Consider the following 17,513-nt stretch of genomic DNA (forward strand, 5'->3'; position numbering starts at 1 on the left):
ATCTACATGACCTAACACAGACAAGTTTTTGAACTTTAAGTATTTTTTTTAGCTCATTATATCAAGTGGCTTCATGCCTTGTCTGGAGTGATTTCGATTAAAAAATAAAATGTAGTGTGGGGTCTGCACTTGGACATCTAGAATGGAGATAGGTTACAAACTTCTACAAGGATAAAAAGTGTAAATTCCCATTAACATAGATATATATTGAGCAAAGTCCCAGTGCCCATCAGTGCAGTTGGTCCCGAGAGATTTAGCCTCAGTTGATCTAAACAACTATTTGTCATTTTCGGTGGTCAGTGCGTTCAAATCTATTACTCAGTGGTCAAATCATAAATCGACTGACTTTTAACTTTGTGCGCAAAATTAAATATTTAAAGCAAAAAAATTTGTCATTTCTGCAACACGTCCACTCCTGGACGGAAATATCTTTAACCAAATAATTGTCGTCATTTTTGCCATTTTATTATCCAGCCAAACGCACACACAAGCCCTCATAATTACTAGTTGACCTATTACTAATGTAATCAGGGCCCATAGTTATTATGGCAATCAGCCTGGCTCCTGGGTTGAATCTCCCGGGACCAGCTAAACCGAAGAGGCACCGGGGCTTCACTCAAGTGACAGCGTTACATCTATAAATATAAAAGCAAAAATGTATGTATGCATGTATGTGTGTGTGTTCGCTTTTTCTGTATGTCTACAAAAGGCTTTTTTCAGAGAAGCGGTCGCTGGCCTTAAAACTTTTTATATAACACATGTAAATCGTAATATCTCAGAGTTGTCAACGGAGCTCGCCTGTCTATTTAATTTGCTCGACTTCGGGGAGATAAATATTCAACAGTTTTCGCTCGCCGCATGTGGATTAAGCCTTTTCCTATAATTAATTCTGGTGGCATTTTTCCGGTTTCCACCTACCCCCGCGTTCCGCAGTAAATGAAATGCTACTCTGCAGTCAACAGTTGACCTCATTAAGTCATTAAAACGTGCACCTGCCAAATCTAAGTAATTAAATAAATTCAAGCGCGTTTCCGTTGGTATGTTGCGGTGGTGCAATGGTTAACGTCGCACGTTTTTTTTTTCACACTTTAATTTACAATTTTGCCTCAAGGGTTCCGGTTCGATCCTCATACTTACCTACCAAAACATTTTTTTTTATTATTTTAACCCCCCCCCTCCCCCCCGGAGTTTTGATTTACCCAAAACCAGACGCACCTCCAAACACCCGGGCAACGCCAGGTACCCATCGCTAGTCTATATATATAAGAGGCAAATGCGGCACCCACATTTTTGTATATCTACAAAAGGCTTTTTTCACCGATGGTCCCGGGGTTGTTACTATCGCTTAAAAGTGTTTAAATGCTGGAGTCCCTCAGGGGTCAATCCTTGGCCCAACTCTCTTCCTGATCTACATCAATGACCTCCCTAAACACATACTTAAATCATTCGTTGACATCTATGCTGATGACACGACCATCTACGGCAACACATCAAAGGCTGTAAATGACGAAGTTCTCTCGGATTCTCTCTCCTCTGATCTCGAGCGCGTGGTTCAGTGGGGGAAGATGTGGCTAGTTACCTTTAATGCATCTAAAACCAAACTCCTATCCTTACATCATCAACGCTCTGATCCCCAGCTGGCATCAATTGTGATGGATGGCTCTCGTCTGGGTGAGGCCCCGTGTTTTGACAAGCTTCTGGGTTTGACCTTTACTCCTGATCTGAAATGGAACACGTACATCAAGTCTGTTGCCAAGGTCGCAGGAAAGATGGTGGGATCCTTCTACCGCTCCAGAAGATATCTCACTACTGATTCAATTCTCTATCTATATAAAAGCCAAGTACGGCCAAGGATGGAATACTGTTGCCATATCTGGGCAGGAGCTGCCAAAAACAGCCTATCATGCCTTGACAGAGTACAAAATAGACTTCGTGGTTTAGTGGGGGATGCCCTTTTCTCTACCCTGCAACCCCTCTCCCACAGAAGAGACGTTGCGAGCCTATCCTTGTTTTATCGTCATTTCCATGGCAGGTGCTCGTCTGAACTCCAATCCCTGGTCCCCCCTCGCCAAACTTTCACGAAAATCACCCGTCTAGCTGAATCCACTGTGAAAAATTTCCCCCACTCTATATCTGTGCCTAAATCAAAACGCGGATTTCATGAGCAAAGCTTCTTTCTTAGAACTGCACGCCTGTGGAACTCTGTTCCGTCTGCCTGCTTCCCTCCGGACTACAACTTGGATGTCTTCAAGTCTAATGTTAACAAATTCCTAATGAACCGCCCCCCCCTAATTAAACACTTCATAAAATCTCCTCACTAACGTGATGTACTTGCAATAACCCTTATCCCTGAGTGGCTTCCGGGCCTTGATAAGTGGTGATCACTGTGTAAAAAAAAAAAAAAAAAAAAAAAAATATACACCCTATATAATAATATCTAGAATTTGGAAACGCGGGTCGCATCTAGATTTATTTACATCGACTTTTACACAATTATTGCTATTTTGGCTTCTCACTTGTTGATTTGGCTTTTTCATATAAAAAGCGAAACTAATTCAAAGCTAAGACATTGTTCTCGGCAATCGCGCCGGGAGCGTAGCAATCAGCTTTAATGCGAGGAAAATTCCTTATATTAGACAATTGCTATTCAATTTGGAAAATCCCCTTTTGATGGGGAGCTGGTTTCTCCCCAACATCTTCGGGGAAACAAAACCAGCCAAAGCTGAGTAAACAAACCAAAAAGAAATAAAATATAAAAAAAAATAATAAAAATAAAAAAAACCTGCCCTTCAGTAAAAGTTAACTTCTCTAATGAGGTCCAATAGAAGTAACGGGGTTAGTTTTATTGCGGGCACCTGTCAATTCAAACATCTTTCCATTACTATTTCTTGGTCAGTGAACGGTTAACATCGCACTTTTTTTTTTCCACACTTTATTATTTTCCAACTGCGCCTCTACCAAACTTTTTCAAACAAACCCCCGGGCAATTATTATTCTTTTGTTTTGATTTACCCAAAACCACACACACTTCCAAACACCCAGGCAACGCCGGGTACCCCCCCCCCCAGTCTATATAATATATATATATATATATATATATAAAAAGGCAAAATGCAAACGAGTTTTTGTATGTCCAGCAAAGGCTTGGGGGGGGGGGTTGTATGATTACTATTGCTTAGAACTTCTTATATACCATGTAGATCATAATATGTACGAATTGTGAACGCGCGTCACTAGCAGTGTCAGAAATTTCGTGAAAAACTATTGAATAATTCCACCCGCTATCTTCCGAAGCTTATAACTCCTCAAAAAATGTAATTCAAGCCCTAATTTTTTTTTCAATTAAAAAGGAGCAAGGACCAAGGTTTCATTAAAAAAAACAAAAAAAAAACGTGGTTTTTTTTAAAAAAAGGTTTTAAATTTCAGACTTTACAGGTAAATTTCTAAAAAGCACTACTTTTTTTTTTTTGTTTTAAATTTGAATATATTATTTATTGATCTTTTATCTTCAGTTTGTGATATATAAAACTTTGGTACATAATATAATTATTTACTTTTTAATAGACATTTGAAAATGGGGAGGGGGCGTGAATTTACAAAACAACGTTTGTCTAAAATATTATATTCAGTTTATTGGAAAGAGCATTAAATTTCACATTGACCGTGACAATATCGTAAAAATAGAATCAATAGAAAAATTTTGGTAGATTTTTAAAGTTTAAAAATTCAAAAATACTGAACTCGTAACATTCAATTGATTTCATTACTATTTTTTTTTTAAATATTTCTATTACTTTTTATACAACTTTAATAGTTTATTTTGGAAGTATAATCCATAAAGAAAATAAACAACCCACCTTTAAAAGAGAAATTAAAAGTTTTTATATTTTATTTGCAGTTTCGTGTTAGGGGTGTCAAAAATTCCTACAAAAATTCTGATACACCTAGCGCGTCACAGCTAAATTTATTTACATCGACTTTTACAAAATTATTGCTATCTCGGCTTCTCACGTGTTGTTCAGGCTTTTTCGTATAAAAGCAAAACTAATGTGAAACTAAGGCATAGTTCTCGGCCTACAGGCCAGGAGCGTCCAGAAAGCAATGGACGTTTGGTCAATGTTGGCGAAAACTGTCATATCAGACAATTGCTTTCATTTGGACACTCCCCTAATAAAGGGAAGCTGGTTTTCCACAACACATTGGGGAAATAAAACCAGACAAAGTTGGGTAAAAAACAAACCCAAAAGAACTACCTCATAGTTAAAATTAATTTACCAGCTAAAAACCAAATCAAATTTGTTCCACAGGTCCAAATCCCCTATATATCAAGTTTCAAGCCTATCAACCAAAAATTAAGAGAAAAGTTTGGTAAAGACCATTTTACACACACAAGGTCACTTCATATATAAGATAAAGAATAACAATATACGCTAATACACATAAATTTAATTGTTGCTACATCAATTAGTGATGTAGGATAAGTAGGCTCTTCATACATAGGTATTTCAAAGCTGAATGCTTTTCAGAAGAGAGAAAATGCTAGGTAACATTCAAGAAAAAAATTAATTTCAGACTGTAAACCTAAAGTCCAAATAAATATTAGTATCAATATTTATAAGACAATTCGGCACTTGTACAGTTTAATCAAGACATTAAAAAAGGAAAATATTGAAAAATATTGTACGTGTCCGTTTTGAACCAAAGATATCCGAAAAAAAAATTTCACTCAATTTGATAGAGTAGATTTTTTTTTTTTACATTGGAAAAACACGTTTTTATAACAGCATGTTGAAGGTAGGCATATTTGAATTTTTATAATTTTTGGTTTGGATTTTTAGAACACGCCATGGGGAGATAACTCAGTTTAAAGCGCCGACACTCCCTCCCCATCTTTAATACTTGCTTTTCTTCCTAAAAATCGAACCTTTTGCTTGGTATCATAAATTGTTTTTTTGTTGTAAAAAATTTTTTTTAATTTTTTAAATATACTTGATGAAATTAAGTGAAATTTTTTTTTTGGAGAACTTCATTCCATAACGGATACGTACCAGTTAAGCTTCTTTTTTTTTTATATTTTCATGTCTTGATTAAACTGTACAAGTACAGACAATTCCAACTCAATATACAAGACAGAACAATTATCCAAGAAAAAAATTTGGAATTAGATTTTGTAAATTTAAAATTTACAAACTTATTATTCGACAAGGAATACAAATATATAAAGTTTAAAAGAAAAAAAACTTAAATATTTGTAAATTTTGTTAATTTGTTAATTTTTAATTTACAGAATCCAATTCCAAATTTTGACTACACAAACACACACATGCACGTGTTAGAACTTTTTCATCCTAAATGCTATGCAATTATGCACAATGTAGGAAATATGCATAAATCGAACTGAGCATAATGGTTAAATGAAACCACGTAAAAAACAAAGAGAACACCATGTAGGTCAAAAAAGCTTAAAATCTTTATTCCATACAAAAAAAATTATTCCAGGAAGTAAAACAAGTTGAAAAATCTTAACTGCAAACAAGGTGTGCCAGATGTTTGTGACCTGATGAAGATTAATGCCCTCTTCCGATCAGTTCTTCAAATTAACTAATTTATTAAAATTTACTTTTATTAAGATATGCTCCTCCATCATACACATCACATTATTCTGTAAATCACACGTGGTTTGTACTCCTTAGGTATGAAAAATTTATTAGAGCCTAGAAAACTTCGATTTTAGTTCTTCTTGGATATTTCTGTGAAGTTCCAAACGATGGAGAAATTTTATTTTTTCATTTATGGAAAATAAAAAATAATCCTTTATAAATTTTATTTAACAAAAAAATTCATTGACAAATTTTATTTAACAAAAATATACCTTGACAAATTTTATTTAAAAAAAAAAATATACCTTGACAAATTTTATTTTAAAAAAAAAATATACCTTGACAAATTTTATTTTAAAAAAAAAAAATATACCTTGACAAATTTTATTTAAAAAAAAATATTCCTTGACAAATTTTATTTAAAAAAAAATATTCCTTTACAAATTCTATTTTTTTAAATTTTCTTTCTAAATTTAAAAATTTCTTGTTATTGAAAAAAAAAAAAAATTTTCTTGCAAAATTTTATTAAAAACAATTTCTTTAGAAATATTTTTTTAAAATTTGTTCTTGAATTTTATTTTTTAAATTCTTTATACTCGCTATTAAAAAAAAAAAAAAAAAAAAAAACAGGATGGGGGCTTTATTGAATAAAGCAAATTTTTAAACATTTTGTTTTCCATAAAAGTAAGGAGTCTAAAATCACTGACAAAATTGAATTGTAAACATACCTGAGGATTTAGACTTTTTTTTCCGTTTTCTTCTGGTCTTGCGTGGGGCTGCTGCAGTTTGGCTGGAAACACTTGAGAGAGATGAATCTCTAACAGTTTCTAATAAATAAACAATTATATACACACATCCATGAGAAATAAATAAACAATAATATCATTAAAACACGGTAGTGTTTGAATATATAGTTAAGTGGCAATTTTAGTCATTTAGAACTGCTTTAAAGCTTCACTGCTCACTCATTTTTCAACCAAATTTTAAACAATTATTATATAGATCACCTTCTAGATCACCTTCTCGGCTATATCGTGAAAAAAAAAAAAATTTTAATTTTCGTTCAGTAAAACAAAAGATGATGAATTTAGTGGTGTTGAAAATCGTAAAAAGACATAAGGAAGTGAGCAACGTGTTTTATGACTGGTTTTCATAGCAACCACATCGCTTCAGTAACTAGTGTTGCTACTTATTCACTGCTGTCGCGAAAAGAGAAGTAACAAGTGAAACAGAAAGAATGAAAGGGAGATAGTTGGGGGATTTTATTGAAAGTAGACGAGTGCCGTACATTGTTATTACATATGTGTATGTAATGTTTATGGGGGTAAAAAAATAAGACCGAAATTAAACAAAGAACAAGTGAATTTATTGGAAGCCTGGAAAAATCATGGATTACATTTTAGAAAAATGCGAGCATGAAAAGTAATATGGTTTAGCTTAAACATAGAAAAATAAAGGACTAGTTGTTGAAACTGGAAAAGAAAAGGACAAGATATTCTAGTAAAAAAATATAATAGATTTATAACTTAAAATATTGTAGCATTAAGAATTGATTATATAATATTATAAATTGAATTAAAAAAAATTCTTAACATCCGTTGATTATGAAATATATGGTTAAGCTTAAACATGGAAAAATAAAGAATCTCAGTGCCATAGTAACATATGTACCATCACAAATGGACAAACAAAAAAAATAAAAATCCGACAGATTTTTTTTCTGTTTTAGCAAAGGGCATTTATTACGGTTACTTTCCAAACAATGCCTGCTTTTTTTTTTTACTATTCATTTCGTTTGCCATGAGATTAACAAAACTCCGCCATCTTGAAATCAACTTAAAAGTCTGTCACCACTACCACAGGGCTACACGTCCATCTTGCCCAGCACACACTTTTTCTTCTCTTTGACCGCACCCAGCCATAACCAACCATTTCTTCCTTTCAACTTTACACGCCCATCTTCCCTGGCACCCGCTTTGCTTTTCTCCAACCGTCTGCTGTCCTTTTTTCCTTTTGTCATGCAAGCCCGTGCACACTTGGGAATTTGCATCGTGCTCAAACAGCTGCTGTTGCTAATACCTGAACAAGCCAGCTATCCTACAGCTGCTACTGATATTTTCACATGCACAGGCATCAATTGAAATGAATGGCTCTCGTCTTCAGGAGGTCTCAAGTTTTGACAAGTTTCTGGGCTTGACCTTTACTCCTGATCTTAAATGGAACACGTAAATCAAATCTGTTGCCAAGGCCGCTGGAAAAATGGTGGGATCTTTCTATCGATCCGGTAAATATCTCACTGCTGATGCAATTCTCTATCTATATAAGAGCCAGGTACGTCCAAGGATGGAATATTGTTGCCACATTTGGGCAGGAGCTGCTAGAAAGGACTTGTCCTGCCTTGATAGAGTTCAAAATAGACTTCGTAGCCTCGTAGGAGATGTCCTTTTCTCTTCCTTGCAACCTCTATCTCACAGAAGAGATGTTGCGATACATCAGATATCGTTATTTTCATGGAAGGTGTTCAACTGAGCTTCAATCTATGGTCCCCCTTCGCCAAACTTTCACAAGAAACACTCGTCTAGCTGTAAACACTATCAATAATTCCCCCCACTCTTTATCTGTGCCTAAACCTAAACGTAGATTCCATGAACAAAGCTTCTTTCTTAGAACTGCACGCCTGTGGAATTGTCTTCCGTTTTCCTGCTTTCCGGCTGACTACAATATGGTTGTGTTCAAGTCTAACGTAAATAAGTTCTTGATGAGCCGTTCTATGTAAGTTATCAAATTTACCAAATTTTCATTACTAATGATTACTATATTGTCCAATGTCTACTGTACACTCTTTAACCCTGATCCTTGAGTGGCCTCTTGGCCTTGATAAGTGGTGATGCCTATGTAAAAAAAAAAAAAAAAAAAAAAAAAAAATGCACCCACACATGGTGTTACACCATCACATCACTGCTGCATTCCTGGGCTTGTTTTACGTGTACTTGAATGAAAGGTGCTGACAAACTCAAAGCACTGGTGTCCCCTCAATGTAAATACCCTCGATTAACAGCAGCAAAATTCCACCCCTTCGCTGTAGAGATCCACTGATGCCGGGGGAACCTTCTACTTAAATAAGTTTTTCACACTGATAGATTTTTGAATTCCTCCCCTGTTTCTTGCTCCTCCAACTGTACTAACCATGTAGAAGTTTAAATATAATGTTAACAGACCTTGCTGCTCAACTCTCTACTTGAATTGTCTCTGTAGGCATGGCCCCTAATTTACAATAGCCTCTTACATCTCTGTAGCAATGTGCTTGGTTTGGGGTGGATGTGCGTTACAAAAAAATTTTTTTCAAACCCTTTTCAAAAGCGGTTTATAATAAATGTTTAAAATTATTCATTTGTAATTTTATTTTTCCAATATATGTGCAATGTTGATGTTAACAGTAACCAAAAGAAGTTTATTTAAATTAGGATAAATTAACAAAACTTATTTTATAAATATTTGGTTCTTCTTTGTAATCGTAGCAAAATTTGAAAACTGAAATATTGAATTTCAAGTAAAACTAATTGTATCTACTGAATTGTCATGTCACAGTAATGAACATATCCAAAAATTAAGAAAAACGATATGGTAGAAACTTAATTATTAATGAAAATAATTTTTGGAGACAATTAGTGAAAATTAAGTTTTGCATTGAGGAAAAAAAAAAAAAAAAAAAAAAAAAAAAAAAAGGACAGTTCTAGTCGTAACATGGCTGTGTTTTGAACGATCCGGTAAAAATTCCCGAGTTCAACAGAAACATTTCTGGACTTGACAAGATACATCTGAAGACGGTCGGAGGTTACATCGACTTTGTGAAAATCACACTCGAGATGAGAACAGTAGTCCGTGGAATCTAAATAATGTTTACTGAACCATGGAATTGTTTGAACGAAGTTCAAATTCAGTTGGATCTTTTTGTAGACAACACGCAAGAAAATATATTTACCTTTTAATGAAGAATTTGGTCGGGATTTGCGGACCGTTTTTTCAGTTGAGATCTAAAAAAAAAAAAAACATTAAATCATCAAGACTAAAAGCCACTCAAGAATAAAGGCTAATGAGATGAATAGACTGTCAGTTGAATTATGAAGAATCCCTCGAAACTGATTTGTTGAACCCCCCCCCCACCTTCTCTCTCCCTTATCACTAGGGCTATGACAACAGAATATTATTGTTTTGACTCTCGTGTATATATATATGATAGTATGAAATCGACATTGCGCAATCAATATAATTTAATCAATACGAAACTGATATCTGTAATCAATATTGTGTAATTAATATTATCTAATCTACATTGGGTAATCAATATTATGTAATCATGCTAAAAAATGCAACAAATATATTTTTGTGTTTCAGAAATCTTTAATAATCTTCTGAGCTCTCTTAGACTTGAAGTTCTAATCATTGAGCTAAATTTCATCTGCAGTATTCACTTGTATCATAAAAATTTAGAATTTTTATATTTACTAACAGTTCAACCTGGTTTTGCTCGGGCCCAATAACTTTATGTGCATATGTGCGTGTGTGTATATATATATATATATATATATATATATTAAAAATTTTGGCTCATGTCCAGGTAACCTACATCTAAAATTTCAAGTGTTTAGACACAAAATTGGCAGAGGAGTTTGATAGAGTCTGCAAAGGTCAACTCTTTCAACTTTGCCCTCTTAACAGCCAAATTTTCGCCCAAAAACTAATTAAAAAGCCTGCGGCATGTCTGAATATGTAAAATTTAAAATGTTTAGATCCAAAATTGGCTGAATAGTTTGCTAGAGGCCGTAATGGTTAAATCTTTTGAACTTTGACCCCTTGGCAGCCAAATTTTCAGCCAAAAACCAATTAAAAAGCTTGCCCTATGTCTGAAGACACTTTATGTAAAATTTCAAATGTTTCGACCAAAAATTTGCTCAGTAATCAGAGAACATTTTTTGGTCGACATTTTAATTTTTAAATAAGATATTTTACACACTCCATTGTGTTGCACTATCTCCACTGGACTATCCGTAAAAAGTTGAATATTGAACGCAGCAGCAAGTCCTGAGAACATGTTTACCAGAAACAACAGTTGGCAATAAGTTATACACCATTCACTATGACTATGCAACGCCTACAGCTCCACACCTAGAAAACAGAGCGATAAAACCTTTCAGGATGATATGGGACAAGGAGGAAAAAAAGCAACCTTAGAAATTAGTGTTCAGAACGATGTTGGGTTAAACAGAATTCTGAAGAAAAAGATAACGACACGAAAAGAAATTGGAATCTTGGGAAGATCTCTATCATTTCAGTAATTATAGGAACACCTGAACTCGTGAAAAAAGAATTTCAAAAACTACCTAGCAAATATACTTGGTGAACCAAGTGCAAGATAGATTCAAACAATTGCACTTAAGGGGACGATCAGAATGTTAAAAAGATCTTTCGGTTAGAATATCTGAGTTAGTGAGCGAATGTATGGCATCCAGCAGGATACCCTATCCCCAGCTTGAAACAAACTGAAAAATAAGCACTGGGTAATATCTGATGAGCCCCAGAATCCAAACCTCATGATGGTAGGTCAAAATGAACAAACTCCATCACGGAACTTGCCAAACATTTTGGACAAAACCGTTTTACAAAATGACAGAATCAGAAAACAAGTCTGCTACGGAAATAGTCCAAGATACATTAAGACTTTCCATTTCAAAAAACTGGAAGAATGGGGTGGCCCACTTAAAATTAGCCCAGATAATGTAGCAGAGAGGAGGAACATTCTTTTATTGTTTAAATTACTTGTTTTATAAAAGACTAGCGAGGGGTACCCGACAATGCCCAGGTGTTTTTTGGGGTATGTGAAAAAACCCCGAAAATGTGAAAAAAAAACGAAGCCTTGACGCGCAGTTGGAAAATAGTAGTGTTAAAAAAAAAACAGGAACGCGTTTTTGATTGACGTGACAGCGATAGGTATTCAGCAGTTAGGATTTTGTGCGGGACAGTTTTGAATGAGGTGAATAAATCGGTTTGTTTGTTTTTACAATCCCGCTCCCTGTTTATTAGGAGGAGCGAAATGAAAGCTACAGTCTGATATGACGAAGTCGACATTGAACAAACGTTACTTAGCTCTCGAGAGACAACTGGCTTTCGGCCTGTGATTAGAGTCGAGTTTCGCTTTTTTTTATACCGAAAACTGAATGTAACGCGTGCCGATGCGAGAAATGTCGAATAATTAACGTTTGAAAGTCAATAAAATTAAATAGACAGGCGAGCTCCGTTGGTAACTCTGATATATTACAATTTATAGATGATATAAAAAGTTTTAAGAAGTTGGGAACCGAGCAAGCGCTTTTCTGAAAGAAGCCTTTTGTGAACATCGGGGAAAAGCGTACATACATATATACATTTTCGCTTTTATATATATAGATGATGGAAGTGCTCGCAGCTGACATCTATGCATTTCTGGGCACGTTTAACAACATTTGCAGATACTGCCTGTAGATCTTCTCTGGTGATTCTCCTGATAGCATTGGTAATGTTCTCCTTTAATTTGTCTAGATTTTGAGGATTATTTGCATAAACTTTTTGTTTTAAAGTTCCCCAAAAATAAAAATCACATGATGACAAGTCCGGAGAACGTGGTGGCCATAACCTTTTTGCTTATTGTTCTCTCTCTGGTAAACATGTTATGAACTCGTGTCAGTGATCTGTGAGACGTCTGGCATGTAACACGATCTTGTTGGAAAAAGAATTGCATCTTGTCTTGGTGGTGTCAGTTGGCTGTTAAGAGAATGATTAGAGATTTTAAGTGGGCCACCCTGTTGAATGTGACATCATTGTAAGGTTCTGCTGGGGGACGGCAGCAAAAGAGAAAAAAAAAGTGCGTAAATATCTTCACTGGACGATCTGTAAAAAGTTGAATATCGAATGCAGCAGCAAGTCCTGGGAACATGTTTACCAGAAACAACAGTTGGCAATAAGTTATACACCATTCACTATGACTATGCAATTCCTACAACTACATATCTATGGAGCTATTAAGCCAGACAATGACATGGGGAAAGAAAGAGAAAGTAGCAACCTTAGTAGAAGTTAATGTCCCCAATGAATCGATGGGTTAAACAGAGCTAAGAGGGAAAAAATGACTAAATACCAAGGTCTTATATACGACATGAAAAGAAATTGGAATCTTGGGAAGATCTCCATTATTCCTGTAATTATAGAAGCAGCTAGACTCACAAAAAAAAAAAAAAATTTCAAAAACTACCTTGCAAATATACCCGGTGAACTAATTGCAAAAGGCATACAAATAATTACATTTAAAGGGATGGTTAGAATCTTAAAAAGATCTCTTGGTTAGAATGTATCAGATAATGGGTGGATATCTGGAATCCAGATGCCCTACCTCTAGCCGGAACAAAATGAAAAATTAGAAAATACTTGTTCTGTCTCCAGACCGGGCTATGAAGTATGAGGTATGTTTAGAACATCCTATTATTCCTTTACCTGGCTATTCCTTCTATGAAGAACTCGAAACCCTGTTTCTGTTTATTTAATCTAGTGTGTGACTTCTACATTTAATTTGTAGAAATTCTAATTTATTATTTCCTTCTTCAATCGCACAGAACTTATATCTTTTCTCAGACTTCTATTATTTTTATTTCATGGGCGCTTGGGTAGTTTATGCGCCGCACTAGAATAACAACCTTTGTAAAAAAGAGACATAACTGTTCCATACTTTCACCCAACGATTTAATAAAAAGAAAAAGACATTTTCTAACCGCTCCATACTTTCACCTAACGATTTAATAATAAAAAAAAAAGGAAAGGACATTTTTAGCCGCTCCAGACTTTCACCTAACAATTTAATGGAGAAAAGACACTTTTCTAACTGTTACGGACTTTCACCTAACAGTTGATTGAAAAAGATAAGATATCCCAGAATCTGTTAATTTGGAAGCCTGTCCAAAACATAATTATTTTCATGTATTGTTTCCTTTTGTTTAATTATGTTTTCTCCTTTTAACTATTTGTTTTGTTTTTGTTTCAGATTTTTTTACCTAATTAATAAAGCGTTTTCAACGTAATAGTTGTTTTCGTTATGTTAATTTGAGTTTATCTGTCTGCCCAACGCACGGTTTCTAAAGTTTGACTGCTAGACGGTATTGTAGGTACCTGAAAGCAAGATTCTGAGGAATAACTGCCGCGAGTTCCAGAACAATACTCAAAAAGATGGAATTTAAAAAAAAAAAAAAAATATTTACCTTTCCACGTGTTTGGAATTCTGGTATTTTCTTGAAGCATTCATCGGCAGAATCTGATGAACTAGTGTTCTGTAATCCCCAACCAATTTGATTAATTGACACCATTTTGTGTTATCTACAAAAAAGACCGAGAAAGGAAACGGAAAATGTTTTTAATTGATCAAACATTCAGGTATAATGGGTGGGTTTAAAAAAATAAATAAATAAAAAAAAAACGGTTCAAACTACAACACCAACCAGAAACAAACTCTGAAATAATCAATTTCTTAATACTTCCTTTCTGATTTTTTTAGATGAGGATTGACCATTTGTATTTAAGATTCTTCAGACTACTGTTCTCATCTAGAGTGTTTTTTGTTTGTTTTTTTGTTGTTTTTTTTTACTCACGTTCACCCCTATCAAGGCATATCACCATTTGGATGTAAGGGGCTACTATTTAGGACCATGCCTAGGAAAGATTAACAAGATATTGATTTACATTACATTTAAACTTCTGCATATCAGTACAGTCAGGGGAACAGGTAGCAGGAAGGGAATTCCAAAGTGCAGCTGTCTGAGGGAAGAAACTATTAGAGTAGAAAGCTTTCTGGCATTTAGGAACCTCAACAGTGAAGGGGTGAGATTTTACTGCTAAGCGGGTTTGTCAGGGATATGTACGTCAAGGGGACACAAGTGCAACGAGTTCATCAGAGCACATGCTATTAAAATATTTGTAAAACAGACACAGAGATGCAACATTGTGGTGATGGGACAAGGTCATTTTCAAAACATTTCGGTTAATGTAACCTCTGACCTTCCTCAGATGTATCTTATCAAACTTAATCTTTCTGTCGAACTTGGGAATTTCCACGGTATTCTTTATTTAATCCACTGGAGTAGTATGCTCTTGTTCTGTCAGCCATGACTTGGTAGAAATCCTAAGTAATTTGCAATTGTATTTTGAGTGTTGCCTGCACTAAGGATTGAACCTTCAACCTCCAGAAGAGTGTAACTTTACAACTGAATTTTACATTTTTAAGAACAATATAAAAATAACATCCAAGATGAAAACATTAGTCAAGAATCCAAATATTACGCCATTCATTGCTGATAGATTGAGGGTCAGGTGTGATCATGGGTGTTTGATACTTGATCAAAAGTTTCATATGCCCAGAGAAACGATAAAATATTTTTTTGTTAGAGGTATCGGAGGGAAAAATTAATTTCTGAACAAAGTGGAGCTGACAGGTTAGAGACAGAAAATCTGATCAACGACCAGAGATCTTGCAAATCAGTCAGATGTTCTGTCGAGAAGAAAGAACCCCTCGCACAAAAAAAAAATAAATAAATATTGATAGACCAATTTTCTCGAGAACAAAAGAGAGTAAAGGATTTCCGAAGAAAGAAAGAGGAAAAGAGAGAGTAGAGGAGGAAATGCTAATCTCAGAGAAATGGGGGGCAGAATTAGGGTTTTCATAAAAAAAAAAAAAAATATTGTATTAGCTGATAGAAGAGACTCCTTGCTGGCTTCCACAGAGGGTCAGCTTTAAACTAGCAGCTCCAAGAGCCAAATTAAAGAATATATTTTCCTCCTCCGACCAAGAAGTTATCTGAAAGAATTTGCTTAGAACCATAATTCCTACATCTGGGAATAGTTTATGTTGATTAAGTCCAGAAAAACCCAAATAATTTAGCTTTTCCTTGCATGACTGTATTTGAAATTATTTTATGCAATAATTATTTTTGTTCATCAGAAAATGATCAAAGATTTTATCAATTATTGATCTTTGATTTTGTAGAATAATCCAAATAATTTCCAGATTTACCCTGAAACCCAACTGCAGATGGGAGAGGCCAATATCTGAATGCAAAAGTACACATATAAAAGAAAAACTTACCCTAGACGTCTGACAAGACAGTCAGCATGTTAAAAGGTCCTACCACACAGACTTAGGGTCATGCATATTTTGCATGACCTGAGCATCAGAACAGTAATTCTAGTGACTAGTGAGTTTCTGGTTATGTTTTTAAAGGGTCCATCTAGACAAAGTAAAAGTGTAGCCACTGGGTCTTTGGGTTAGTGTACATCATGCCTGCCCGTGTGTGACCCATCCCTGATTTGATTACATATATTTGGTCCCATGATATAGGATTGTGCGACAACCCTCCCAGACCTAGTTATAAAATACTGTTGTTTAAAGTTAGGAGAAAAAGAAAGGATAAAACAGATCAAACAAACAGGTCTTACCGCGCGTGTGTCGGGCGAGGTTGGGTGAAAGAGAGAGAGAAATCAAGATGGCGCCCATAGTTTTAAAAGGGGTGCTCTGGCGGAAGTCATGAAAAATCACGTGAAATCACACGGGAGACATGTATAAAAGGAGTTGACAGGTTAGGTCAGTGAGAGGCAGACAGACGAAGGTTGGTGTCAGTGGTGATCTCAAACCCGGCGGTTGTTGGCTTGCACAGACAAATTCTTTTTTTTTTTTTTTTATTACTTATTTAAATTTATTGTCCTAAACTAGAAACACTAGTGAGTTTCTGGTTATATTTTTAAAGTGTCCATCTAGACAAAGTCGAAGTGTAGCCACTGGGTCTTTGGGTTAGTGTACATCATGCCTGTGTGTGACCCACCCCTGGTTTGGTTACATATATTTGGTCCCGTGATGTAGGATTGTGCGACAACCCTCCTGAACCTAGTTATAATATGAATAGTCTTAATGCTGGTTGAACGAAAATACTCAAACTTGATTGGTGAACTATGTTGAATTTCAACCAATCGGCAAGAGTTCCCTCCTACAGCCATGCCATTCTTAAAGCAAACACCCAAGCATTGTCAAAAAGTGAGATGCAACGGGAGGCCGAACTTAGCAGCAGCAGCCGTTTTAGAGAGAAATATGCAAATTAGCAAGTGTGCGCAAGTTTGCTTTATAAGAGAAGAAAAAGAAAAATAAACCACATATTCAAGAAGTAAAATGCATGCTGGGGAAGATGGATATGTGAAAACAAGGGTGAGAAAGTGCTAACTATTTCCAATGTGAGGTGGCGGGGAGAGAGACTTTTAAAAAGCACATGCCCGAATTGATTTTTCACTAAAAGTTTTAAAATAAAGTTGTAATGTTGTTTTCTTTAGTGCGACAATTTTATCGTTCCACCCTGTATATATTTAAGTGAATGTCCAAGCATTGTCAAAAAGCAAGATGCAATGGAAGACCGAATTTGCCACAGGATCTGATGCCGTACACAGCACAGTATTAATAAGTGCTACACATATTCTTGTATGGCATAACCACGTTGACACACCAGTTCCCATTGGTTCACAGAAGTTAAGCAACATTGCGATAAAGGTTTCATATGTATGTGACAGCACGTGGCCTTCCCTTCGACAAGCCGTCGACCCAATAGTTGTGTGCCGTGGATTACTACCTCCGTCTCTTCATTGTTCTCATTGGCCGTGTCATCATCTTTTGGTTCAAACTGGTGGCTGCCGACAAATCGCACACAGGTCACAAAGTAAAAGTAAAATAAGTCGTGGAACAAAGAAAGGAAAAACAACAATGTTTCACATATACTTGATGGTTGGACTTGTGAGTGTGTCTGTCAGTCGCAATTCGTCTATTTCTGTTTCGCAGTCAACTCTAAAAACTGTCCAACC

At 35.3% G+C, this 17,513-nt stretch overlaps 1 protein-coding gene across 6 annotated transcripts in view; it reads right to left on the reverse strand.

The window, feature by feature from the left end:
* The window catches only part of LOC145266355 (uncharacterized), a 142,555-nt gene that overhangs the window by 92,103 nt on the left and 32,939 nt on the right, over nucleotides 1-17,513 (reverse strand). For all 6 annotated transcript variants that reach the window (XR_013864704.1, XM_080121975.1, XM_080121971.1 and 3 more), the window contains 3 exons: nucleotides 13,883-13,997; nucleotides 9,583-9,634; nucleotides 6,329-6,427 (listed from right to left, as the gene is read on the reverse strand). Coding sequence is in view for 5 of the 6 variants with exons in the window: in XM_080121975.1 (XP_079978101.1) it covers nucleotides 6,329-6,427; nucleotides 9,583-9,634; nucleotides 13,883-13,987 (256 nt within the window). In the remaining variant the exon portion in view is untranslated. The remainder of the gene's footprint in view (nucleotides 1-6,328; nucleotides 6,428-9,582; nucleotides 9,635-13,882; nucleotides 13,998-17,513) is intronic.

Source organism: Euprymna scolopes, chromosome 41 (genome assembly GCF_053919585.1).
Source record: "Euprymna scolopes isolate OS-2025 chromosome 41, ASM5391958v1, whole genome shotgun sequence".
Taxonomy (NCBI): Eukaryota; Metazoa; Mollusca; class Cephalopoda; order Sepiida; family Sepiolidae; genus Euprymna; species Euprymna scolopes.